The 26,061-nt window shown below is 46.1% G+C and overlaps 1 protein-coding gene across 1 annotated transcript in view; it reads left to right on the plus strand.

Annotated features, from left to right (window-relative positions):
• Positions 1-26,061, plus strand: part of STX6 (syntaxin 6) — a 119,858-nt gene that overhangs the window by 22,018 nt on the left and 71,779 nt on the right. The window contains exon 4 of the mRNA XM_078643491.1: positions 499-561. Within this exon, the coding sequence (XP_078499617.1) occupies positions 499-561 (63 nt within the window). The remainder of the gene's footprint in view (positions 1-498; positions 562-26,061) is intronic.

The following is a 26,061-nucleotide window of genomic DNA, read 5'->3' on the forward strand; positions in this document are numbered from 1 at the left end:
GCAATAGACTAGGATTTTTGTTATCCTAAAATAAATATTTAAAAGGTATCATTTGTGTTCTAGTGTTCTTGAGTGTTAATACTTAATAAAAGTGGGGTTGGAATTCCGCTGATTGTCCCTGTAACATCTCATGCGGTTGATTGTTACCTAGAACACATCTCCCTCAAATATTGCTAAATGGGTTGTGGAATGTCTGCAGTGCAACTGGTTTTCCGATTTAGGTTAGCACATTTAGGAAGTCCTTTAGTTCCAGGGTACCTAGAAAACTTAACTTTTTTCCACCTTACATTTGTTTTATGTCATATCAAGCTTTAGAAGATATGCCTGATACCCCCCTAATAAGTATTACATGGGGAAACTCATCTATAAAACGTATATTAACGATATAAACAAATAAAAAATTTGAACAGCCATTGCAGAAATGTCACATTCCTGTTTAACATGGATCTGCAATGCTTCTTGTGTCATCCTCTGAATTATTTTTATTTTTCCAAATAGGAAATGAAAGACCAGATGTCCAGCTCCTCAGTAAAGGCACTAACTGAAAAGAAGGAGCGACAGGTGAGTTATACATTAGCTGCTAGAATGAGATACCATGCAGATTACACAATAGTTTTTAGACTGTTACAGGACAGATCTGTAAAGAGTGAAGGTGTTCGCCTCCCCTCCGAGGGCAAGCCCATCGAGTCAAAGCAAGAAGAGACTGGCTATGTCTATTAGATGTGAAAAGCTTCATTTGGATTCTTAAGCACAAATGACCAATACATGGCCTGGTTTACTGTGCCTATCACTCTTATATAATTTCTATGTTTTGAAGTAGATTGTTGACTTTTGTGGAATCACAAAGAATGGACTAGTGTAGATTACCAGAAGTATTCCAATTTGTAAGATGTATAATGCAGATGTTAAATGTGGAGTTTCCACTAGGCTGAAATTTTGCTTGAGTACATTATAGACATTGTGCACTATTCAATTTCCTCTATAAGCATTTTTTTTTCTCTGTAGAGAAACCTCACTCTCTTTGGCCTCACTAAATGAGAGGGTGTTTTTTCCCTTTTCCCACCTTAGAAAGGCGGGAAAAGGAAAGGCGCATCTCTTTCATAGGAGTAAATATGCATGTGTTTCCAGGGCATGACACTCCCCGCACAAGACATGTTAACACCCTCAAACATCCACAGAATGGCCCACCCAGAAGTACCACTTCTCCCACCTGCCTCACCAGAGAAATCCATATGCAGACTACCACAATGCTTTTTGTGTACTATGGAAGTTTATGAATCTGCCTTACAATGTTTAATCTACTCTGGGACTTTAGCTAGTATCTTTTCTTTTTTAAATTTACTTTTGTTTTTAAATGTACTAAACATAATTATATTGTATACAGAAGAAGAGTGAGAACACACTGCCTCACATCCCAGCACTCAATTTGCCCCAATGCTTCATGGTAAATGCAGTGCATGATAACACTTACTTCAGTGGTTGTCGTTAAATTTTCACCCTTGTTGGTGCAGCATGTACTGTGTAACTCTAGATGTGCTGTGTCTGCATTCCTTCATCAGTCTTCTCAGGTCTCTACCACTCACTGGGCACAGGTGCAGCAACACAAGCTCGTCAGCTCAATAGCTCAAATAAACTTTTCAAACAGAGGGGTTGACCACTATCCTGTAAGAAATACACAGCACTGGCTGCACCACCAGTGGTTAAAAACTAAAGATTGTCACTGAAGTGAGTGTCCTCATTTTCAGAGGGTCGTCAAAGTCCAAGCAGTAATTTAAGATGCCTTTAAATTCTTTATCTTGTCACATTTGCTGTGCTTGAAAAGATAGAGGTGTCAAATGTAAGGTTATGTCTTCTGATAAATTGCTGCTTGTTTTATATAATGGTTATTGGTGTTTACAACTTTGTTCAATTGGCAATCAGAGAAAGAAAGGTAAAGTCCGTTACGTGACGATCTTGCTGAGGTACAGAGACTGTGAAAGGAAAGGCTGCAGGATGTAAGTTTTTATAACACAAAATGTAAATTAACTATACATATTCAACCATTAGGAAAGCAAAAATGATGCATTTTTTTTGTAATATTGAAGTGTGATGGAAACAAAGATTTTAATAGGATCAAAATAAATCAAGACACTATGGTCCTGAATACAATGTCGGCAGTCGGACTACCGTCAGCCCATCGGTGACGGTTCGACCGCCGTATTATGAGAGTTGCGGTTGGACCCACAGGTGTCGCATGCAACACTGCCGGCTCCGCAAGGATCGTAGTTCCCAATGGTGGGGTGGTCTGAGGAGCATCCCATAATTGCAGCTGTGCCGAGGCAGGCACTGCCGTCGGGATTACCGAGCATGAAAAGGTTGTCAGAAGGGATCTGGGGCCCAAATAAGGCCCCCGGCAATCGTAGGCCAATGAAAAGTGTTCCTGGGGGCACATGGAATGCCCCCATGTATCTCTCTGCACCATGCATGACCTGGTACATGGCACACGGTGGCGGCATGTGCAGCGCCCCTTTTCCTCGGCAGCAGCATACCTCTGCCATGGTACTGACTACTTTCCGACTGCCAGCCTGGTGGTCAAATTAAAATACGGTGGTCGGACCGCTGAATGTTCGTCTGGCGGTCTCCTGACTACCGCAATAGCGGCCGGCGGTCCGACCTCCCAACATCATAATCAGGCCCTCTATTTGGTGTTGCACAAATGATAAATATTCACTGAAACCCAATTTCCACACATTATCATTTATGTATAACATAGTTTTATCAGTAAAACTTTAGATCTGTGCAAATATAGTGTCCATTTCAATACAAAGTTTTGTCTATGAATAATAGTGCGCTACCACATGATGCTTTTGTTACATCAAATAATCGCAGCCTCATGTTTGTTAAAGCTAGGGGGTTAGCAAAAGATTGTCATTCTAAAAAGTGGGTCGTAATTCTAAAAAGTTTGGGGAGCACTGCTCAAAACATATGAAGTATCCCATGGTGGACACCTGAAGACAGCAACACAGGTATCTACTGGTGGCCAGTGCAAAGTTTAAAACTATGTGATTGTTGCATAAATGCCTAAAGAAAACTGCTTCTTTATAATGACAAGGAAATTAAATGTCTCTCAGATTTTGAGGGTTGTTTGTTCTTCACACAAAAATCTATGCATTCATACTTATTATCTTATGTCATCATGTGTCCACTATTTCTTATGATCCGACATTAGATGTTGAGATCCTGTTCTGAACACCCTTCTTCCTTTCACATCACCTCTTGAAAAGTAATTCTTGCAGGCTTTGCCTCATCAAGTAAACAGTTTGGCGGATTGATGCCTAGTACAACTGAGTGCCTCATATAGACCTTCATGCATTATAAGTTCTTATCCTCAGACATATTTAATCCTACTCTCAATACTAGACTTGGCCTCACAAGAGGTGTCACAGCGCTGTACCTTGAAGTTAACCCATTCCAACTAGTAGCCTCATTAGCAAAGTGAATTGAGCTACACGGCGACTTACCACCAAAATACTGTGTCGAGCTATTACTTTAGAACAACAGAAACATGCGACTCACACCTACCATAACCAAAACATAGCAGAATCTGGGATGGTGAAAACATAGTTCTGGATAGAGTAATAGAGACCCATCCTTGGAGATCAATCCTCCATTTTTATTAGTTTATTTAAGGGCATATTTTTCCTTGTATTACAGACATAAAACGTTTTAATATCACTCCTTTTCTTAAACTATTCTGAGAGGTATTGTTGTCATCACAACAGTTATACATATCTGAGTGAGATAAAATGTTGATTTGGTAGTAGTTCAGAAACCAACATTTTGAAAGTTAAAGCAAAGGTATTTCCTTAATAATGTTTTTGTGAAGTTATATTTGTTGCCATCTGTGACCTCATTTTTGAATTACTACTACTAATTTTGTATGCCTAACTCTGTGACACCTGCAGCTCAGAGCCTTTGGTCCTTTATCTCTGCATGGGGGGGAAGTTAAAGCAAAGGTATTTCCTTATTAATGTCTTTGTGAAGTTATATTTGTTGCCATCTGTGACCTCATTTTTGAATTACTACTACTAATTTTGTATGCCTAACTCAGTGACACCTGCTGCTCAGAGCCTTTGGTCCTTTATCTCTGCATGGGGGGATTGCCAGTGGGGATTAGACACCAGTCCTTCACTGTAGCCAGCCCTGGCAGCATATGGCGTTGACGACTTTCATACAGGTCTTTCAAACAGATCAAAGCCATGGATATGATCTTCAGTCAAGAAAACCACCCAATGGTTAGCTACTCGACTATAACTCACCCCAGTGCACTGCTCATGACCTCAGACACATCCCAGATGGCATCACAATATTGATATTGATGACTTAGGAGCTGTAATTGTTTATTTGCACATGTGCTTCTTATGTCTTAGTCTTAAGGCTGAGTTGATGTGCTTTTATTAGACTGGAATACAATGGACCTCCTTAATGCTTAAGTAGGAGGTCTAGCATTTGTTTTAGAATATTTTCTGATATCCATCATTACAGGGCAAACAGTGATTCGAATGGACCTAGACTATTCCTGGATCTCCCATCGCCCCAACCCATTACAATCAATCAATCATAGCATTTGCAAAGCGCACTACTTACCTGTGAGGGTCTCAAGGTGCTGGGGGGTGGGGGGGGATGCTGCTACTGCTCGAAAAGCCAGGTCTTGAGGAGTCTTCAGAAGGTCAGCAAGTCTTGGGTCTGCCGTAGGTGTATGAGGAGGGTGTTCCAAGTCTTAGCGGTGAGGTGAGAGAACGATCTGCCGCCGGAGGTCGCTCTTCGGATGCGGGGGAATGTGGCAAGGGAGAGGTCAGCGGAGCAGAGCTGGCGGATGTAGAAGCAGAGTCGTCTGTTGAGGTACGCTGGTCTGGTGTTGTGGAGTGCCTTGTGTGCGTGGGTGAGGAGCTTGAAGGTTATCCTCTTGTTGACGGGGAGCCAGTGCCGGTCTCTCAGGTGGGGTGTGATGTGGCTGTGGCGAGGGATGTTGAGGATCAGGCGTGCAGAGGCGTTCTGATGCGTTGAAGTCGTTTCAGAAGCTTGGCCGAGGCTCCTGCGTAGAGTGCCTTTCCGTAGTCCAGCCTGCTGCTGACGAGGACCTGGGTGACCGTTCTTCTCGTTTCAGTGGGGATCCACTTGTAGATCTTGCGGAGCATGCGGAGGGTGTTGAAGCAGGAGGAAGAGACGGCGTTGACCTGCTTAGTCAGTGAGATGTAGAACCGAAAATACCCAGCTACTGGGTCTTGGCGGCGGAGGGACCACCTGAATCTACCTTATCCTCCTTATATCATAAAGAGAGACACCGGAGCCTTCGTCTGCAGAAAGGACAATATTTATTAGTATAGCCCAGGCTATGGAACAATGTCCCAAGCTCGTCCGAGACAAGACAGCTGCTTTACTCCGCAGCTTAAAGGCCTTAAATACATATTTCCCCCACCCTAAGAAACCAGTTTGGATGGGGCTGCAGTTACGCCATTCTTCGTTCAGGCAGGACTGGTGTTTCAACAGATGGTGCAATAGATTAGGAGGGATCTTGCCAAACAGGAGATGTACGTGAATAACCGATAGATCTTGCAAAACAGGATATGTGTAAAAGAACAAGTTCTGGGACGGCGACGTGACCAAGTCTTTGTTCCCCTTTCAGGAATCAGTTTAGCCGCAAGGAGCGGGTAAGGCGATGTATATGTGACAAATGAAGACATCAGCAGAAAATCAAGCCAGGCTCTTTTGTCACGAGATTGCAACTCAAACATGGAGTCATGAAGAACAAATGGACGCCTGAGAAGGACTCATTTCTTCAGAGCCTCTTTTGCCATTGAGTGGCAAAACCATTATGCAATGTCTATATTCATGAGATCATCTGTTTCTTGTTGGAGCATCATTTTCCTTTTGGTGTCGTGAATGTTTGAGGGTGGAAGCTTAAGAGCCTGAACACACTTTACACAGAGCATTGGCAGGCACTGAACACACAAACAACCGGAGACTAGGACAGCCACTCCCAAGGCAAGGAAGATGAGGACCCTCCATCCCCATTGAGAAAGGAGGCCCCAGATCCAGCCTGTGAGGGACCAGTTGCCTTCACCCTGATGAATTTCAGAAGAAAGGTAATGCAGACGTTGGATGGCATCATAAACTAGTTGCGTTATCTGGAATATACACACAGCAGCTGGAGCCGATCAATTTACACACACCACCACGATCAGCGAGGATGATGTCAATGGACCATACGATTTTGAAGTGTTACAAGGCGGTACGCCTGTAGCTCTGCAGTGATTTTGGAGAGGGCACCAGCTGTTTCTGTGATGGTGGCCTCAAGGACCCTGGTCAGTCCTCGTACAGCCCGACTGTTTGCCATGGGGCCCCAGAATGGGAGGAAACCCTTAAAGAAGTCCCCGGCTTCCTGGCCTAATGAATCCTCAGCCGATATGACACCCCTACGTGAGCGGCGCAAAGCACCCTTCATCAATAGGTGGTAATCTCCATGGGTAGAATACGTTGGTGGAAGGAGGAAGGCCAGATAGCATGTACCAGACCAGTTACGGGGGAGCCAAGTGTAGGCTGCTGTGCCACAGATAAAATAAATGTTGGGGGACGCCACCAACTTCGGAGGATACGTAGAGTTTAAAGTTTTAATGATGTCACAAATACTAGTACCAACTTTCTTAGTTCCCAAGCCATGGATGCAGACACGGCCCCGCACATTTATAACATTCAGAGTGTTTCGTACATCAGGCAGTAGCCTTCTGGCGCGGAATTTGGTAAATGTTCATCGAGAAGTTGAGTTGAATACCACCATCTCACGAGTTCATCTGTTGGTAATAGCAATGTTGATGAATTGGTCGGGCAAAAAGGGGTATTGATATTGCCAGACCTGTTCCGCCAGAAGTTATCCCGAAATGTTCCAAGTGCAGAATTGGCAGTACCATTGACAGTATAGGTCTCCTGCAGCAACATCCACCATGCAATAGCATAAATAGGGGACCCCCTCTTAAATACTTTTGGCCAGGGAAAAGAGAGGAAAACAACAATACAACAAAGCAATATTCCCTCGTGGCCTAAATACTTTTCATCTTATGACATAGTTCTCATATTCTACAAGAGTCCTTCAAAGCATGACAAAAAACTTTCTTCAATTCTGTTTACAGTAATTTATTCTTTTTTTTGTCAAAAAATTATTTTCCACTTTTTTTTATAATAAAAGTATATTTTCTTTTTTAAAATTCTTTTAGTCACTTCATATAAATAGTAAAATACAAGTTGTCATGTGTATATTTCTCAGATTTTATATACAGAACAGAAAAGGTACCCAGCATTACGCACAAATACACACCAGAACACACTTACATACTATTCATACATACTACAGCACACACATATCACTTTGCACTCCGAATAATCTCTTTCTTCTGTAACTGAGGTAACACTGATTATTATGTGAATTTCCATCATGCAAGACAGGACCCAGAGATGGAAAAAAGAATGGGACAGGTTGTATCATAGCATGCAGCATCAGTCCACATACCCAACAGTTGGAAGTATTTATGATCAGCTGATGATGATGTAACATTTGGAGGAAGGTGTTATTGAAAACTTTCTGCACAGTGGGGTAATTTGTGGGCGGGTAACGTGAAATACTGATGCTCCGCAGGAGTCTGGGTAGGAGTTGGTGGGGTAACAGGATAGTAGATCAGTAACATCCAACCGATGATAGACAAGATGATTGAGACGAACAGCGTCCCCACGGGGGCCATGAAGCACTTGCTATGTAGGAGACTGACATATCGTTTCTGGACTTGGGTGTATTGACCAGCGGCCATTGTACTAAGCCAGAGACCACTAGCGGCTGTCTGTGATTGGTGGTTGCTTCACCGGATGCAGGTGCCAAGAGCCCTAGGGGCGTACCTTAGTCTGACACACCGGCACCGGTCTCAGCCGGGAGATCACAGCTCTACAGCCTACAGGTACCCGGGCGAAGTCAAGGACAAGCCTTCCTTCTGGAGCGCAAGTTATATCGTGTAGAAGTAGGAACAGTATAGTCAGAGAATAATTGTTCCTGATGCTGAGCAGAGTTAGGGGAGTGTTCCACCTTTCCTTTCAGTATACTGTCGCTCTCTGCTTCCGTGGATGTAAAATGCAATCTTGCATCGCTGAATGGAACGAACGTTGGGACTTTTTCTGTCTCTGAGTCTCCTCGTCCTTCTCTCACCCACTGATCATAGGGGAGAGGCAGAGGCACTCTGTACAGTGCGTTGCATGTATCCAGTTCTTCTGACCTTCAACTTTCACGGCAGTGCGGGTGGCCAGTAACACCTGACGGGGCTGTGTCCAGCGGGGCTCAAGGCTCTTAGTAGGTTGAAAGTTGCGAATCATAACCCAGTCCCCAGGTTGGATAACGTGTCCTGGGCCCCCGCTTTTATCAGGTATGGCCTCATGCATCTGGTGGTAAAGAGTACGAAAGGTGTTAGTCAAACTGTACAGATAATCAGTCAACACAGGGTATTCAACATCAGACAGTTTTTCATTGGCAGGTCTCCCAAACACCAATTCATAAGGGGACAATCCTATAAGGGAATGGGCTGTCATTCTAGCTGATAAAAGGGCCAGTGGAACAGCATCCACCCAGGTGACACCAGTCTCTGCCACTATTTTGGCCATTTTCAATTTGAGAATACGTTCTATTTTTCCACCTGCCCTGCAGACTGAGGATGATAGCGGCATGAAACTTTTGCTTAATACCGTGGCCAGAACATACAAATTCCATTACTTTAGCAGTAAAATGTGGGCCGTTGTCACTCCAGATCAACCAGGGCAAACCAAATCTGGGGAAGTATTCCTTAAGCAGTGTCTTAGCGGTGGTGATAGCTGTGTAATCCTTGACTGGGTAGGCCTCCACCTAACGGCTAAAAGCACAAACCACCACCAATACGTATTTCATGTTTGCACACCTATCCTTCTGCATGTAATCCATTTGTATAGCATCAAAGGGAAAGGTGGGAGGAGAAAATCCTCCCGCCGGTGTGACTATGCCTTTTCCGGGATTATGCAGAAGGCAGAACATGTTTTAACTAATTTCTTGGCATATGCAAGAATATTTTCATTGTACCATGTTGGTTCTAGCAGCTTGCATATCCCTTTTGCGCTGATGTGGTTAGGGCCATGAGCCACAGTGACTACTGGCAGAACATGGCTATCCGGTAGCATCCACTGTCATTCTTCAGATATACGCACCTAACATCCATCAACCTCTCTTTCAGCCAAGTGTCTTTCCCACGTTCGTAATTTATCTGGGGTGGCATGAAATTGTATCTCAACCACACCCTGACTTGTGTCTTCCACTAAACCGCCTTCAACCACCCACCTAGCAGGCCCAGCCATATACATTCCATCCGACTTACTGAGAGCCGTCTGTCTCGCTGTCTGGTCGGCAAAGGCATTGCCTCGGCCCACATCATCAGTCACTTTCCTGTGTGCTTTACATTTGATTACTGCAACCTTTCTGGGCATAGTCAAAGAGTCTAATAATCGGTGGATAAGTGGACTATGCTGTATCTTTGTCCCATGTGAGGTGAGGAAATTTCTCTTCTTCCATAATCTGCCAAAATTGTGAGCCATCCCAAAGGCGTACTGACTGTCTGTGTGTATATATATATATATATATATATATATATATATATATATATATATTAACAGTCATATCTTTACTGAGCTCACAGGCCCTTACCAGGGCCATCAATTCTGCCGCTTGGGCTGAAGGCTGTGGTATCCGAGCTGTCTCTACCACCGTCCTCAAAGTCGTGAGAGCATAGGCAGCTGAAGTAGTGCCATCTGGCCTTTTCAGACAAGAACCGTCAATGTACAAGGTACCTTCTGCATCTACCATAGGAGTGTCCAGTAAGTCCAGTCGGCCTTTAGTTTCCTCTTCCGTCCTCAAAATGCAGTCATGGGGGTCTAGGTCGCCCTCTAGCACGTCCGTGGGAAGCAGAGTGACTGGATTCAGTATCGTACATCTCTTAATGTTTATGTGACTGGCAAAGAGTGTGAGTTCATAACCTGTGAGTCGTGCACTTGTAAGGTGTTGCGTCTTGGTGTTATTGAGAGTAGTGTCCACTGAATGAGGGACCATCAGAGTCAGAAGTGAGCTCATTACAATGCCTGCACTTTGAGGGATCAGGAGCGCGGCACCTGCTGTCGCACGCAGACATCCTGGTAGGGCCCTGGCCACTGGATCAAGTGTGGCCGAAAAGTAGGCACAAGGCCTGTGCTGTCCTCCAAACATCTGGGTAAGGACTGCGCATGCCCAGCCATTAGTTTTGTGTACCAAAAGGAAAAATTGCTTTGCATAATTGGGAGTTCCTAAAACAGGGGCAGTGCACAACGCTTCCTTGAGGGACTGAATGGCGGTCATGTGATCGGCTGCCCACGGGAAGTCATTATCCGTGACATCCTTGTGGTGAGAGCGAGGAGGGGTTTAACTATGACTGAGAAATTGGGTATCCACTGCCTACAGTACGAAGTAAGGCCTATAAAGGCCCTTACTTGTTTCTGAGTTTTTGGGGGTGTCATGGACATAACAGCCACTCGATCTGCTGTGAGCTGCCTTCCCTCCTTCGAAAGGAGATGACCTAAATAGGTCACCTTCTCTTGACAAAATTGTAACTTTTTAAGAGAAACCTATGATGATGTAATGCAAGATGTCTGCGTCCCTACATACCTGTTGAGAAATGGCCCCGATAAGGAGATCATCAACATACTGCAAAAGGGTGGCCCCATCAGGCAATACCAATGAGTCAAGCTGATTTTTAACGGCTTGGCTATAAATGCTTGGACTTTCAGTGAAGCCTTGAGGGGCACGGCAGAACCTAAAGCTCCGCCCACCGAGGGAGAAACCAAAAAGAGGTCTGTCAGGGTTTATAGGGATACTGAAAAAGGCATTCTTAAGTCAATAACAGAGAAATAGGTGGCAGTACAAGGAACCATTGTCAATAGAGCTGTAATATCAGGGACAACAGGATATTGGGATATAGTTATTTTATTAAGTGCCCGCAGATCAATAACAAATCTATATACTCTGGTGGAATCGGGGGAATCCTGTGGGGAGTTCACATCTTTCCTAAGTACCGGAATGATGGGGCTGTTGCAATAATTGCCACTTGTCTCTTCTATAACTCCCCTAGCCATAAGGTCAGAGATAATACTTAGAAGGGCATTCTTGCCCTCAGGGGGCAGCCGTTATTGTTGGAGTCGTGGGAGTGGAGCACCTGGTTGAATGCGTACAGCGTCAGGGGGTATGTCAAGTAGTCCCACATCAGTATCAGAAGAGGCCCAAAGGGATGGTGGTAGATCCTGTAAAATGGGAGGGAGGGGCCCAGACAAATACAAACAAGAATTTGAAGTCTGGGAGATGGTGAGGGATACCCCCGGCGGACTACTAGAGATAGTGGCATACAAAGCTTTTAATAAATCCAATCCCAACACATTTTCACTACAACTAGAAGTCAGAACAATAGTAGCATCAATATGAGCCGGGCCAACATCCAAGAAGAGTGGTTGTGAGACGGGGCTGGTGACGGGGATCCCAGAAAATCCTACGGAGACATTCATATTGCAGAAAAGGGTGCCTCCGGTACTGATGCATGCCAAACAGAGGATCTAGTGGCTCCTGTATCCAAAAGAAATATCCTGCCCTCCCCCGAAACCGACATCTTGACATATGGACCCTTCTGATCTACAGGAATCTGCACCCTCTTACTACCCCTTCCCTGGCTCTCCTATGCGTGATAGAACCCTGTCTCATCCATTTCCTCATAGTCCTCATTAAAATACGTGCGGGTAAAGCCTCATAGCCATTGTCAAACCTATTCGAGGGACCTGAGCGAGCTGGGAGCCCATCCCGGCATCCCTTGTTATCCCTGTTGTTCTCCTCATAGCGGGGCTGCCTGTGGGGCCTCGACCCTCCGCCTTCCCTTGGGGCCCAGGGCCTGGTCTTACCCGACTGAATGCTTCGGGCCAGAACAGGGCATTCATCTATCCAATGGCCATAGCCCTTACAATAGGTGCATTGATCACTCTGAAGGGGGCCAGGAGGGCCAGAGGGCTTGGACTGGGTGGACCTAAGGGGACCCTGGGGAAGCCGTTGGTACTGGTCAGGGGCTGGCTGATGTCCCCGTGCATTGGGACCTTTGGGGGGATAGGCCTGCTGCAGGAGGGCTTTAGTCTTCAGGTCGTTACTTTTTCTTAATTCTTTCTCCTTTTCCTCATTTTCTCTGTTCTCATGATACTTAACCATGGCCAATATTCCCCTTATAGTCTGAGCTGACCAAGTACTCTCAACCTTCTTAAGTCTAGCAGAGAGTTCTGGAAGCAAATTACTAACAAATGTATCAATGAACACCTGACCAGATCCTTGGGCCCGTGGATCTAATCCACTGTGCCCCTTATACTCCACCTCAAAACGGGTAAAGAAATCAGCAACACTCTTGTCTCTACGCTGTTTACAGGCATTACCTCCTCGTCAGCCCTCCCCGTCCCAGTCCTAACTACATGAGCATAGCTCCTCCCACCAGAAACTCCCAAGCAATTCGAAACCCATCCCTTCCCTCCAGGCCACACCCATACCCTGAGGCATATAATCCAGTGACCTGCCAATCAACAACCTGTTTGTTTTTTCTGCGGAATCACTTCCGAGCAGACTTCGTCGAGGGGGGCAATGGAATTGGCCTCCTATCTGGTATGTGTGAAACGGGATGTTAAGCGCCCGTTTTTAACCCCTATTGTGCCTGTTTTTATTTTACCTTGTGGGCATTTACTTTGAGTCCCTGCTGTAGCGGGACCATGGGGTTGGGGGTCCGGACTGCCTGGTGGTGGTGTCTCCCTGCTGCAGCCTCCCCTCTTCCAGGTTCGTTCCCTGCTCTAGCGGGTGCTCCCGGGGAGGGAGGGGGGGTGTGTGGCTGGCTTTTTCAGCACGCTGAGGGCGTGCCGGTTTGGCTTCTCTGTCTCTTTCCATACTCTCGGTGCTCGTTTCTTTCGTGCCCGTGTTTTCCCCCTTTTTATTGCTTCCTGCAATCCTTGGTGGTGTCTGGGGTTGCGGGGAGGGGGGGGGGGGGGGACTGCCTTTGTTTGGTCCGTGGGGGCCCGATGTTAAGGTTCAGTCCGACTTTGATTTTACCTAGGTTAGGTTCTCTTCCCCGCGTTTCTGTCGTTGGAGCTCCCTCTACTGGCGGTCCTAATTGCCGTTTTTGTGTTGCTGGAGGGATTTGCATGGGGCTTGATTTCGAGTCTTGGCCTCTTCCTGCTCTGCTGTGGTGGGGCCCCATGGTGTTTTTTCCCTGTCCTTGGCCTGTCGCTGCTGTCTGTGGGGGTCATGTGGGGTTTTGGAGGCTCTCCCCTCCTGCAGTTCTGCTGGGGTGGTGGGGAGTTCTTACCTCTGGTTTCACTGGTTCCTGGGGCGGGGTCTTCTGGGTTTCTTCGTGTCCTTACAGTTGGGCCCTGTTCAATCATTTCCTTTTGTAGGTTGGTGGTCTTCACTGATAGGGCGGTTTGAAGCCCAGCCTTCGGTCCTGTGTAGGATTGGCTCCCGGTCCAGGTGGCGTTCGCTGGTTGGCCCTTGGGGATTTTTGCTTGATTGGTCTGGGTATATCTTGGGGTCTGGGTTTCTGTTCTCCTGTTTACAACATGGAGGGTAGAGGTGCAGACGTGCGTGAGCTCGGCTGTGAGGATGGAGAGGTGGTCGCTGGTTCTTCCTCTGCTCCTTCCATGGCGGATATTCAGAAAATGATTGAGGCTGCTGTGGCGGCGGCCTTTGTGGCTCATGTTCCCAAGAGGCCTAAGAGACAGAAATTGGATGCCTCGGCTGAGGTAGATCCGGATGTTGACTCTGATGAGGAGGTGAAGGGTCGTTTTGTCCAAGGGGCTGACCTTCGCTGTGTTTTGCAGCATGTGCGGGACAATCTGGGATTCCCTGATCCTGTGGTGGGTGGAGAGTCTGAAGACTTCTTCGCCAATTACCTGAAGAAAGATCCGGAAAGCCTCCCCATTCATACGTCTGTGAGGAAGGTTCTGGAGGGGGAGTGGAAGGATGGTGACAGGCATGCCTTTCCCCGGTTTCTGGCTAAGAGGTATCCCTTGCAGGGATTCACGGAGGAGTTTCCGGCTGTGGTGAAAGTGGATTCTCTGCTGGCTGGTATGGCGTCTCAGAGCCTGGTGGTGTCTGAGGATGCGGTACCTTCTAATCCTGGGGACAAGCGGGTTGAGGGGGCCTTGAAGCGGTACTTTGCGGCCTCCAATCTGGCTGTTCGGTCTGCAGCTTACACCAGCTATCTTGTTCAGTCGCTTCTTAAGGACTGTCAGGGTATTTCTGCGCAGCTCATGCAGGATGAGGATCCCTCTGAGTCTTTGTCCATGTTGGAACAACAATTGCGTTTTATGGCTGACTTGTCCTTCGACTCCCTTAGTGCTGCGGCGGCGGCTGCTGGTGCCTCGATTGCTGCTAGGAGGCAGTTGTGGCTTAAGTCTTGGAAGGCGGAAGCTGCTCAGAAGGCGGCCGTGATGAAGATTCCCTTCATGGGCTCTAAGCTGTTTGGGGAGCCGTTGGAAGCTTTGATTAAAAAGACAGCTGAGGACAAGAAGTTGTTGGCTCCGGTCCGCTCTTCTCAGAAAGGGAAGTTTGCGGGTTATAAGCGGGCTTTTGGGCAAGCGTTTCAATCTAAGATGGCTGCTCAGCCCTTTCGTGGTAGGGGACGTGGCCGGGGTGTCCCTTCCTTCCACAAGTCCCGGGGTCAACAAGGTGCTTCCTCTTCTGCAGGTCCCTCCAAGTCGTGACTATGTGATGGATTCCTTGAAGGTGCCGGTTGGGGGTCGCCTCACCTCTTTTTTGCCAGTCTGGGAGGAGTTCGTTCGGGATCTGTGGGTTCTGCAGGTGGTACGGCTGGGCTACAGAATAGAATTTGGGACTCCTCCGGTGGATGTGTTCAAAGCTACCCCTGTTCCCAGGTCTCTGGCAAGATGTCGTGCTCTATTGGACGGAGTTCGGGACTTGGTGTCAAAGGGTGCTGTGGTGAGGGTGCCTGTGAGTCAACAGGGTCGGGGGGTGTACTCAATCCTGTTTTTGATCCAAAAGCCAAATGGGGACTTCCGTCCGGTCCTGGATCTAAAGGCGGTGAACTTGTGTGTCCCTCATCGGTCCTTCAAAATGGTGACTCTACAGTGGATTCTTCCCTTCCTGTCGGTGGGGGATTTCCTGACTTCTCTCGATCTACGGGATGCCTATTTTCATGTGCCAGTGCACGCGGATTCGCAGAGGTTCCTGCGTTTCTGTGTGGGGGTGGATCACTACCAGTTCCAGGTATTGCCGTTTGGCCTGTCTGCCTCTCCGAGGGTGTTTACTAAAGTGTTGGCGCCCTTGGTGGGTTTGTTGCATGCTAAGGGTATACAGGTTTTCCCTTACTTGGACGATTGGTTGATTTCTTCCTCTTCTTTCCTTCAGGCTCAGTCACAATCCCGGGAGGTTTGCAGTCTCCTTCAACGGTTCGGGTGGATTCTGAACTTGGAGAAATCCCATCTTCACCCCACTCAGGATCTATTGTTCATTGGGGGGGTGTTCAACACCAGGTTGGGGAAGGTCTTCCTGTCGGAGCCCCGCAGACTGACTCTTGTGCACGAACTGAAGAAGGTGTTGGGGGCTCGGTATTCCACGGCTCGCCAGTGGTTGCGTGTTCAGGGGCTGATGTCAGCAACTGTGATGATTGTTCCTTGGGCCCGTTTACACTTATACCCCCTTGTGAATCATCTTCTGGAGCATTGGGATCCGGCCTCTCTGGATTACGAGCTGTTGGTTCCGGGGAGTGTGTCCATCGCCCGGGAGTTGTCCTGGTGGCTGGTGGATCGGAACCTCTTGCAGGGCTCGCCCTTTGTGTCCCAGGTGAGGTTGGTCCTGACGACCGACGCCAGCGTACTGGGTTGGGGTGCGGTCTTGGGTCAGGAGTCTGTGCAGGGTCTTTGGTCTGTGCCGGAGGCGGAAATGTCCTCGAATTGGCGAGAATTGAAGGCGGTTCAGTTGGCGTTGTCTCATTTTCTGCCTTGGGTCCTCCAGAGGGATGTGATGGTGCGGTCCGACAACACGGTGGTGGTGTGTTATATCAACCGCCAGGGGAGCGCGAGGGTGGCTTCCCTCAATTTGTTGGCTCAAAGTATAGGCCTGTGGGCGGAGTCTCACTTGTTGTCTCTGAGGGCTTTACATCTGCCTGGGATTTTGAACTCTGAGGCGGATCGCCTGAGCAGGGTGTTTCCCTCCCTGTCGGACATGTGCCTGTCTCAGGATGTGTTTCGCTGCCTGATGGCCCGGTTCGGGGTCCCAGTGGTGGACCTGTTTGCAGCCCCGGGGAACGCCTTGAGGGAGACGTTTTGTTCTTTGGTTCGCTCTGCCGAGGTTTGGAGGGTAGATGCCCTGTCCTTCCGGTGGGAGGGGGGCCTGATGTATGCCTTTCCCCCTATTGCCCTGCTGCCGCGTGTTCTGCTGAAGGTCAAGTTGGATCGGGCTTCGGTGATCCTGGTGGCTCCGGATTGGTCCAGGCGGCCTTGGTTCCCTCTGTTATTGAAGTTGGCAGTGGGGCCTTGCTGGAGATTGCCAGTGGTCCCTTGTCCCTTGTCGTTTCCCCCTCTGTCTCTGGAGTGTCTGGTCCGCCTGAGGCTGGCGGGTTGGCTGTTGAGAGGATGAACCTTGTGGCGTTTGGGTGTTCTCCTTCTGTGGCGGAATTTATTCAGAGGTCCAGGCGCCCTTCGACTCTCAAATCCTATGCCCGGCATTGGGTTTCTTTTCAGTCTTGGTGTACGGCGCGTGGGTGGTCTGCGTTGGCAGTGGATCCGGTATTGGTCTTGGACTTTTTGAAGGACGGCTTTGACTTGGGTCTGGCTGTGTCCTCCCTGACGGCTCAGTGGGCTGCTGTTCGGGCCTTTCGGGGTTCGGTCTGTGACCCGGTGGTTCCCCTGGTGTCCCGTTTGTTGCGGAGTTGCTTCCTTCAGTAGCCTGTCATTCGGTCCTTTGCTCCTAGTTGGGATCTGCCTCTGGTTTTGGAGGCTTTGCAGTGGGCTCCCTTTGAACCTCTGCTGGAGGTGTCTTTGAGGTTTCTGACGATCAAGGTGCTGTTCCTGGTGGCTATTACGTCGGCTAGGCGGATTGGAGAATTGGGCTCTTTGCTTTGTTCGGCCCCTTTTTTACGTTTCTTTCCTGATCGGGTGGTACTGCGGCCTGATCCTTCCTTTGTTCCCAAGGTCCCTTCCTCTTTTCACTGCTCTGCGGATCTGGTTTTGCCTGTTTTTTGTCCTGATCCTCTTTCAGAGGTTGAGGTGCGGCTGCACTGTTTGGACGTTCGGAGGGCTCTGGAGATCTATTTGTTGCGTACTGGGCCGTTTCGTAAGGTGGAATCCCTTTCTGTGACCTTTGGCCTGGCTGGTCAGGGTCTTAAGCCTTCTGGGGCTACCCTCAGTCGTTGGCTGCGATGGGCTGTGGGTGCTGCATATGAGGCCTGTGGTGTGTTGGCTCCTGGGTCTGTTCAGGGGAGGTCGACTCGGAGGTGGCGGCTTCCTGGGCTTGTTTTCAGGGGGCTTCCATGGCTGAAATCTGCAGGGCTGCTACCTGGAGTTCTCCGCACACCTTTATGTCCCATTATCGTTTGGTGGTTGGGGGGACTGATTCTGCTGGGTTTGGGGACGCTGTGTTGCGTTCTACTCCGGTGGTGTGACTTTCTGTGCTTTAATAAAGTCTGTTTTTTTTTGCTACTGAGTGAAGCCGATTATTGCTTTGGTATCTGCTCATGTAGTTAGGACTGCGATCGGGGAGGGCTGACGAGGAGGTAATGACCGGTTACTCACCGGTAATATTCATTACTCCGAGTCGTAGCCCTCCCCGTCCCAGTCCAGGTTCTTATCCCTCCCTCCCTGTTTCGGCTTCTTGTGCTTGTTGGGTACAGGTTGTTGATTGGCAGGTCACTGGATTATATGCCTCAGGGTATGGGTGTGGCCTGGAGGGAAGGGATGGGTTTCAAGTTGCTTGGGAGTTTCTGGTGGGAGGAGCTATGCTCATGTAGTTAGGACTGGGACGGGGAGGGCTACGACTCGGAGTAATGAATATTACCGGTGAGTAACCGGTCATTAATCTTGTCCCAATTAACAACACTCTCCGGTAACAAGGTCTTCATAAGATTCAATAGTCGGCCTGGGAGGGCCAATATGGCAGGATCAGGTTTCATTCCCCCTTCCCTCTTATTTTCCAGCCTTTCCAAATTCGCCCACGTATCCCCCAACTCAGCATCCTGATCCGTGTGGCGTATCTTATCCCATATTTCTGTTGGTACCACAGAACCAAAGAGTAAGTCAATATCGTTGAGGGTCAGAACACCTGATTTCAATATCTGACTCAATTCCTGATAATAAAGGGCTGGATTCTTACAAGGGTCTGGCAACTGTAATTTCAATTGGAGCACTTCCAACCTTTTCCGTGGAACATGGACGCCCATTCTGCACCAATGTGCCGGGACTGCTGGAGGAATATTGTTATCACCTGCAACAACTTCAGGGACAAAAACCGGAGTGGCTTCCCTCATTGGCATAGCTCTTCCCCCCACGAGGGTCAGGCGGGAACGTAGCATCCCTGTAGGTAAAAGTAGGGTGACAAGGGTTGTATACATTCGCTCACCCTGTACGTGGCCCTGTGCTATCTGCCCCTGTAAGTCAATCAGGCCTTTGGGTATCTCAAAACTCAAAGCTTCATATCGCTTCATGGTCAGAGTGCACATATAAACTGCCATATTTGTTTGTTGCATCGTTGTCCACTGAGAGAAAGTAGGCCATATATCATTAATACTATATATCAACCCATTGTCTATCCAACATTGGCACTGCTTCTTTTGGGCATCGTCCTCACTGAGACCAGAGAAGCTAAATGACCGTAGGGAGTCCCTCCTTGGGGTGGCAAACCATTTCTGCAAGTCCTGAGTCAGGGATGACCACAACTGTTGGGGTCAGGCAGGAGTAAAGTCAGTCATAGGGAGGAGCAGGGATTAGCGGGATGCAGGGGTACAGTGTTTCCGGGTGTATGGGCCAGGGCAGGATCTACTAACAAAGCCGCCGGGGCTGGACGAAGTGGAGTGGCGGGGAGATACGGGGCACCTGGAACTACCGTATTAAGGATAATCGGGGCAGCGGTAGCATGAACTGGTAGGGGTAGAGGGACGTTTTGTAGGGCGGGATACCATGGGGCATAGGCAGGAGGCGGGCTTCCCAGTGGGGCATCCAACAGAGAATCTTCCTCATCCCCTTTACTAGGACCCTTCAACTTCCCATCCCGGGCAAATCCCTGAGACCTAGCTCGGTGTTCCCTGTCTACTATTTCTACGGATTTTTCAACTTGGGCTTGTAAATGTTCTTTAGCATGATCGACCATTGACATTAGCTCCCTCTTTCTTTCCTGAGCCTTCTCTTTCTTTATTCGTTGTACTATTTCTTTTCTCTACATTCCAATTGATTCAAACACTGTTGGTCAGGAACCCTTCCTGAGCAATTGCTCCTCCAAATTGGCGAGGATATGAATATTGAAAGAACCATATTGTGGCCTCTGCAGTTCTGAATAGCCTTTCCTGGTATATTTAGCCCACAGAGGAGAGAACATAATTGCAGATGGCCCGTACTTAACATACATGTCATGACAGGGAGTCTCCTCTGGAGGGAGCGGGCAAGCTGCCTCCAGTTGGGAGTCTTGTGTGCACATACAACAAAATATTTTCCTGAACTTACTGCTTGCTGGCATTTTTAGACATTCAGACTACAGCGGGTTTACAACAACAACTCACCTCGCTGGCTTGGTGTAAAGTTCAAGGTATAAATGAAGGTGAAATCCAGGATAAAGAAGTAAATCTTTAATTGAAGAGGCACAGTACAACATCTCCAGTTCAGCAGCTGAAACTCCAAATAACTGTTTACATGAGATTCCAAATAGAATTACTACAGAGTGGCATGAGCCACAATCAGAAGAATACAATTCTATGAAAAGGGCAATGTGGGGAAGATGGAAATATTAATAAAAGGGAAATAAAACAGGAAAGGAAATATGACAATGCAACACACCTCTTTCCTAAGGAAAACAAAACATTTAAGAAAAGTTGAAAGCACATTTTGCAACACGTCTCACATTCCATACTCTTCTGTCTTGTGTAACAACACTGTTATGATTAACCGTTACAATCTTTATAGGCTTTCCAAATTTATGTTCTCCTTTAGCAACATAACCTGGTTTTCTTATTCTCACCCATTCTCCAACTGTAAACAAAGGTCTCTTGACCTTCATGCGAGAATCATAATAGATTTTGCTTTTGTTTTGCTTAATCTCAATTTTTTGAGCTAGTTCCTCCACATGAACTTCTGAATTACAATTTTTCACAGCATTCTTGAACCACCATGGACATAATGTAGAAATGGGATCCCTACCTCTCAACAAACGGAAAGGTGAAACTTCAGTTGTGGACTGTGGTGTTATACGATACAACCAACGTTTTGCCCTTAATTTCTCCTTCCAAAGAACACCAAAATTACGTGCCCAAAGTATGTCCTGTTTGAGTACTCTATTATATCTTTCCACTTGTCCATTCCCTTGTGGTTCATATAACTCTGTAGTCATATGCCTGATATTGTAAAACTTAAGTAATTCTAACATTTGGTTTGACTTAAACTGTACACCATTGTCAGAAATCAGTACTTCTGGGTAACCTTCACGAGCAAATATCTCTAAGAAAAAAAATCACATTATCAGTACTGGGATGTGGTACCAACTTGACTTCAGGCCATTTTGAATTATAGTCTATTGCTACCAAAGCAAATCTGCAGTCTTGAGGTAAAAAATTGAAAGGCCCTGCAATATCTAAACCCACTTTCTGCCATGGTTGAGCTGGACATTTTACAGGAATTAAAGGAGCAGGATCACATCTACACATCACTCCTGATACACTCTGACATTCCCTGACAACTGTCAATGAACCTATCCATTCCAGGCCACCAAAAAACAGATCTAATCAACCTCTTCATAGACGACATCCTTAAATGGCTCTCATGACTCATATCTAAAATATGACTACGAAGAGATGAAGGAGGAATACGCTTCCCTTCCCTGAAAAGCAAATCACCTTCTGTGACAAGTTCACTGGATACATTCCAAAATTGAACCATTTCAACAGGAACATCATCCTTGGATGGCCAACCCGTTCTGATGTAATCAATGACTTTTCTCAAAACTTCATCTTCACTCATACTCTTCTTCCACATTTCTTCAGTGATAAAACTACAATTCTCTGAAACTACTTCAGAAATGCTAGTTACAACTTCTTATTCTTCACACACTCCCTCTTCATTACATGGAAGTCTGGAGAGGCAATCAGCCGTCACATTACTTTTACCTGGGACATATTCAATGTCAAAGCTATATTCGTGGAACCGTGACATCAGTCTGGCGATGCCAGCTGTAGCTTTCGAACCACCTCCAGGAGACAAAATAGACACTTAAGGTTTAGGATCTGTTCTCAACACAAACCGAGCTCTCCAAATGTAATTGTGGAAGTGCCCAACTCCTCAAAAACACCCCATCAACTGTTTTTCAATTACAGCATAACGTCTTTCAGATACAAAAAGTACGTGAAGCAAGCGCTACATTCCATTCCTCTCTCCCTGCACGCTGTGACAATACCCCCCCCAAACCATAAAGGCTTGCATCGACTGTGAGCATGCATAACTTGTTCATGCAATATGGTTTAAGTGTAGGTGCAGCTATCATTTCAGCTTTAATATTGTCAAAGGCTTCTTGTTGTCTATTTCCCCAAACAAAATCCACATTCTTCCTGGAAAGCTCTCTCAATGGTTCCATTTTTGTAGCAAAATTTGGGATAAATTTGCTGTAATACTTACAAAGCCCCGAGAATGAAAGTAACTTATCTTTACAATCAGGAGCCGGTGCTTTTAAAATAACATCTACAAGTGATTTTTTGGGAATACACCATCCTTGGACACAGTGTGGCCCAGATATTCCACAGATTCTTGATACAATTTACATTTTTTTACCATTTAAGGGTAAGGCCATACTTACTCAAAATCTCACAAACATTTTTAAGATGTTCAGTGTGAACCTTTTCATTACAGGAAAAAATTATTATATCGTCCTGGAAGCACTTGACGTAATGTTGCATGTCTTTAAAAATATGACACCTTGCCCTCTGGAAGACTGACAATGCCGTAGCCAGTCCGAACGGCATCCTCTTAAATTGGAACAACCCTTGGGGTGTAATAAAGGCTGTCAAATGTCTCGATTCCTCTGCCAATTCCACCTGGTGATATGCTGATCTAAGGTCCAGCGTGGAAAACACTGTTGCCCCCTCCAACATACTCACAACTTCGTTTATATTGGGCAGAGGATGACAATCGATAAGTATATTAGAATTTAGAGACCTCAAATCAATACACAGCCTCAAAGATTTATCTGGTTTACGTGCGAGAACCACTGGAGAAACCCACTCCGAGGATTCTACCTCCTCAATAACACCAGTGCCCAAAATTTCTTTTAAAGCATTCCTCAACTCTTCCCTGACATTGATGGGGACATTTCTCAGTTTCTGTTTAACAGGTAAAACATTTTGCTTGAGTTTTATGACATCCGTGAAACCCTTAAATTTTCCCAATTTTTCAGAAAAAACGTTTAGAAATTCTTTTTCTAAATCTGTTTTACCTACTCCATCTTCAATAACCATTACCGGTTCTTTGCTGCGGGGATTTAAGATGATTTTCAACTTCCATTGGTCTCTCCATCCTAAAACATTAACTCCTTTCTTAGCCACATAAAGCTTGATGAAAGCAGTCCTTTCTTTAATCAAACCCAAGAAGCAATATACCCAATAAAATCAATGGCTGAACCATCAAACCCTTGAGCAACAATGTCCGGAGGACACAGATCATGAATATATTTTCTCTTCCCAAGCTTGTCTTGGAAATAACTCTGTTATGATCGTCCAAGGAGACCCTGAGTCTGCCATCAACTCAAGATCTTCCTCCAAAAATTGTACTATGCACTTAGGAGAATTCAAAGTTTCTCCTTTAATAACATTAATATTCACAAGTGAAACTACTATTCCTCTTTCTTTATGTGCATCAACATCTGATGAATGCTCACACTTGTGGCAAACTCCTTCACTTTCTTGATTGTCCCTCACACACTATACATCACTGTTCTTAATACTGTGGCCCTTATATTTGTCTAATATCTTCCTCCAGTCATCTCTACAAACCGTAGAAAAATGCCCCACTGTCCCACATTTATTACATGGCTTACCAATAGCAGGACAGAATTTGAATGAAGCAACGTGAGTGTTACTCCCACACCTATAACAAACAAGGCCTCCACTAGAAATCTTTGTAGAATGGGACTGTTTTGCTACATTGTTCATAGCACATATTTCATCGCAACATTTATCATTCTTGTCACCTTTGTTACCGACTTCTTGTACAGTCTTCATCCACTTGGAAATGGTATTGTGCAAATTCGGATCACCTAAAATCCAGAACTGTTCTTGTGTTTTCTTGCTCCTCACATTCACTATGATTTGATCTCTAATCATTTCGTCGGTTATAGCTCCAAAATTGCATGAGATAACAAGTGATCTCAATGCTGTTAAGAAATCATAAAAAGGTTCAGACACTTTTTGTGCATGGGTGTAAAATTTGTAATGGTTCAAAGCTATGCTTGTCATGGGTTTGAATCTGGTTTCAATTCGTGACCTAGCCTCATCAAATGCTCCCAAATCCCCTGACACAACAGGAAGAGTTCTAAACACTGCTTGCCCTTCCGACCCCAAACAATGAAGGAAAATACTTTTTTTTCTTTCATTACCCATTCTTTCTCCATCTATAGCTTTTAAATACGTTAAAAACTCCTCCTTCCACCTAGTCCACGGTATTGGAGGATCACCCTTGTTTTGGAGAAATTTACTTGGTGGATCGAATTGCTTGTTATCAATATAAACTGAGCAGATTTAGAAAATAATGTACAAAAACTATGTATCACCAAAAAGTATTAAGTGGAAACATTCATACATAGGAAATGATGTCATATGTTAAAATTAGTCCTTGACAAGCTGTGCACATCAGCGTGAAATGCACTGGTGAACTTGCTCCTTCCTGGTGATAGTACAAACGTTTTGAATGTTTTGTTTTTCTTTTATTCCATAACCGATAAAAGTTACCTTGTAAATGCGCTACCAGACATTAAATGCGTGGTATAAACTCCACATTTATCGTTGAAAATCCAAACAGACTCCTTGGAATGAAAATCGCTGCGCTACTCCCAACCTTTAATGAGAAGAAAATGGTTTCCGCTGAAGTCGCGTAGCGCTCTAATGTCTGCGTATAACGTAGACACGTCGGAGCACCCAGCGTAGACATCGAGTACCAGGAAACGTCACAGAGGTGAAACAAGGAACACGTTACCATGGAAGTCTCCTAGTGTTCCTTGTGATCGTTGCTAGGATTTGTCATTATTTAAAATGTAGTCTCAATAAGGATGGAAAGTTATGAAATTTCACCATGAAACTATCCAGCCAGTTATAAAAATCCAGGTTTTCAGTAAGCAGCTTGTAGAACCAGTTTCTCGTTGATTCAATACTTTTTTCACATATAGGTTATCCAACGCAGTCAAAAGGTCAAAATGTATAAAATTTATGGAATCCAAGAAAGTTAGCTTGAAAAAGGTAATATTTAGGAATGATTTATAAAGAAATTAAAAGAAAGCACACTCCTTCAATAACAAATTGCTAATTTGTAGAGAGTAAATTCTTAAAAAAATATATATATGTATGTACCGCTCATGTGCCTCCCGTGAAGTAGCAGGTACCTCCTTGTCCTCGTTGCCAAATTTGTAAAGTTCAAGGTATAAATGAAGTTGAAATCCTGGATAAAGAAGTAAATCTTTAATTGAAGAGGCACAGTACAACAGCTCCAGTTCAGCAGCTGAAACTCCAAATAACTGTTTACATGAGATTCCAAATAGAATTACTACAGAGTGGCATGAGCCACAATCATAAGAATACAATTCTATTAAAAGGGCAATGTGGGAAAGATGGAAATAATAATGAAAGGAAAATGAAACCGGAAAGGAAATATGACAATGCAACACTTGGCTTTTGCAAAAGTCAATAACAGTACAAATGAACAAAGGTGGTGGGTGATCAGCCCACCTTTACCTGACAGATGTTGTTCTGTTCTGCAGACGCAGTACCGGGTCTAATTCCGAGCAGAAATCACCTTCCGGGGGACCCCAGCGGGGACGCTGTCAAGTGGCCCAGACCGGGTGGGGCAGACCTGCAGTCAAGACCTTCGGTCTACCGGATTTACAAGAATCCCTCGGGTAGGGTACCTCCGTCGGGCTTCCTCCGCGTGTCTCCTCAATGACCACCTGCGACCACCTGCGTTCATGTGGAGTCCCTGTTCAGGCGCCATTTGTAGAACCGAAACTACCCAGCTACTGGGTCTCGGCGGCGGGGGGACCACCTGAATCTACCTTATCCTCCTTATATCATAAAGACAGACACCGGAGCCTTCGTCTGCAGAAAGGACAATATTTATTAGTATAGCCCGGGCTATGGAACAGTGTCCCAAGCTCGTCAGAGACAAGACCGAGGAGGCTGCTGCTTTACTCCGCAGCTTACAGGCCTTATATACATATTTCCCCCACCCAAAGCAACCAGTTCGGATGGGGCTGCAGTTACGCCATTCTTCGTTCAGGCAGGACTGGTGTTGCAACAGATGGTGCAATAGATTAGGACAGATCTTGCCAAACAGGAAATGTACGTGAATAACAGATAGATCTTGCAAAACAGGATATGTGTGAAAGAACAAGTTCTGGGATGGCGACCTGACCAAGTCTTTGTTCCCCTTTCAGGAATCGGTTTAGCTGCAAGGAGCGGGGAAGGCGATGTGTATTTGACAAATGAAGACATCAGCAGAAAATCAAGCCAGGTT

This window comes from Lissotriton helveticus, chromosome 1_1, assembly GCF_964261635.1.
Source record: "Lissotriton helveticus chromosome 1_1, aLisHel1.1, whole genome shotgun sequence".
NCBI classification, from domain to species: domain Eukaryota; kingdom Metazoa; phylum Chordata; class Amphibia; order Caudata; family Salamandridae; genus Lissotriton; species Lissotriton helveticus.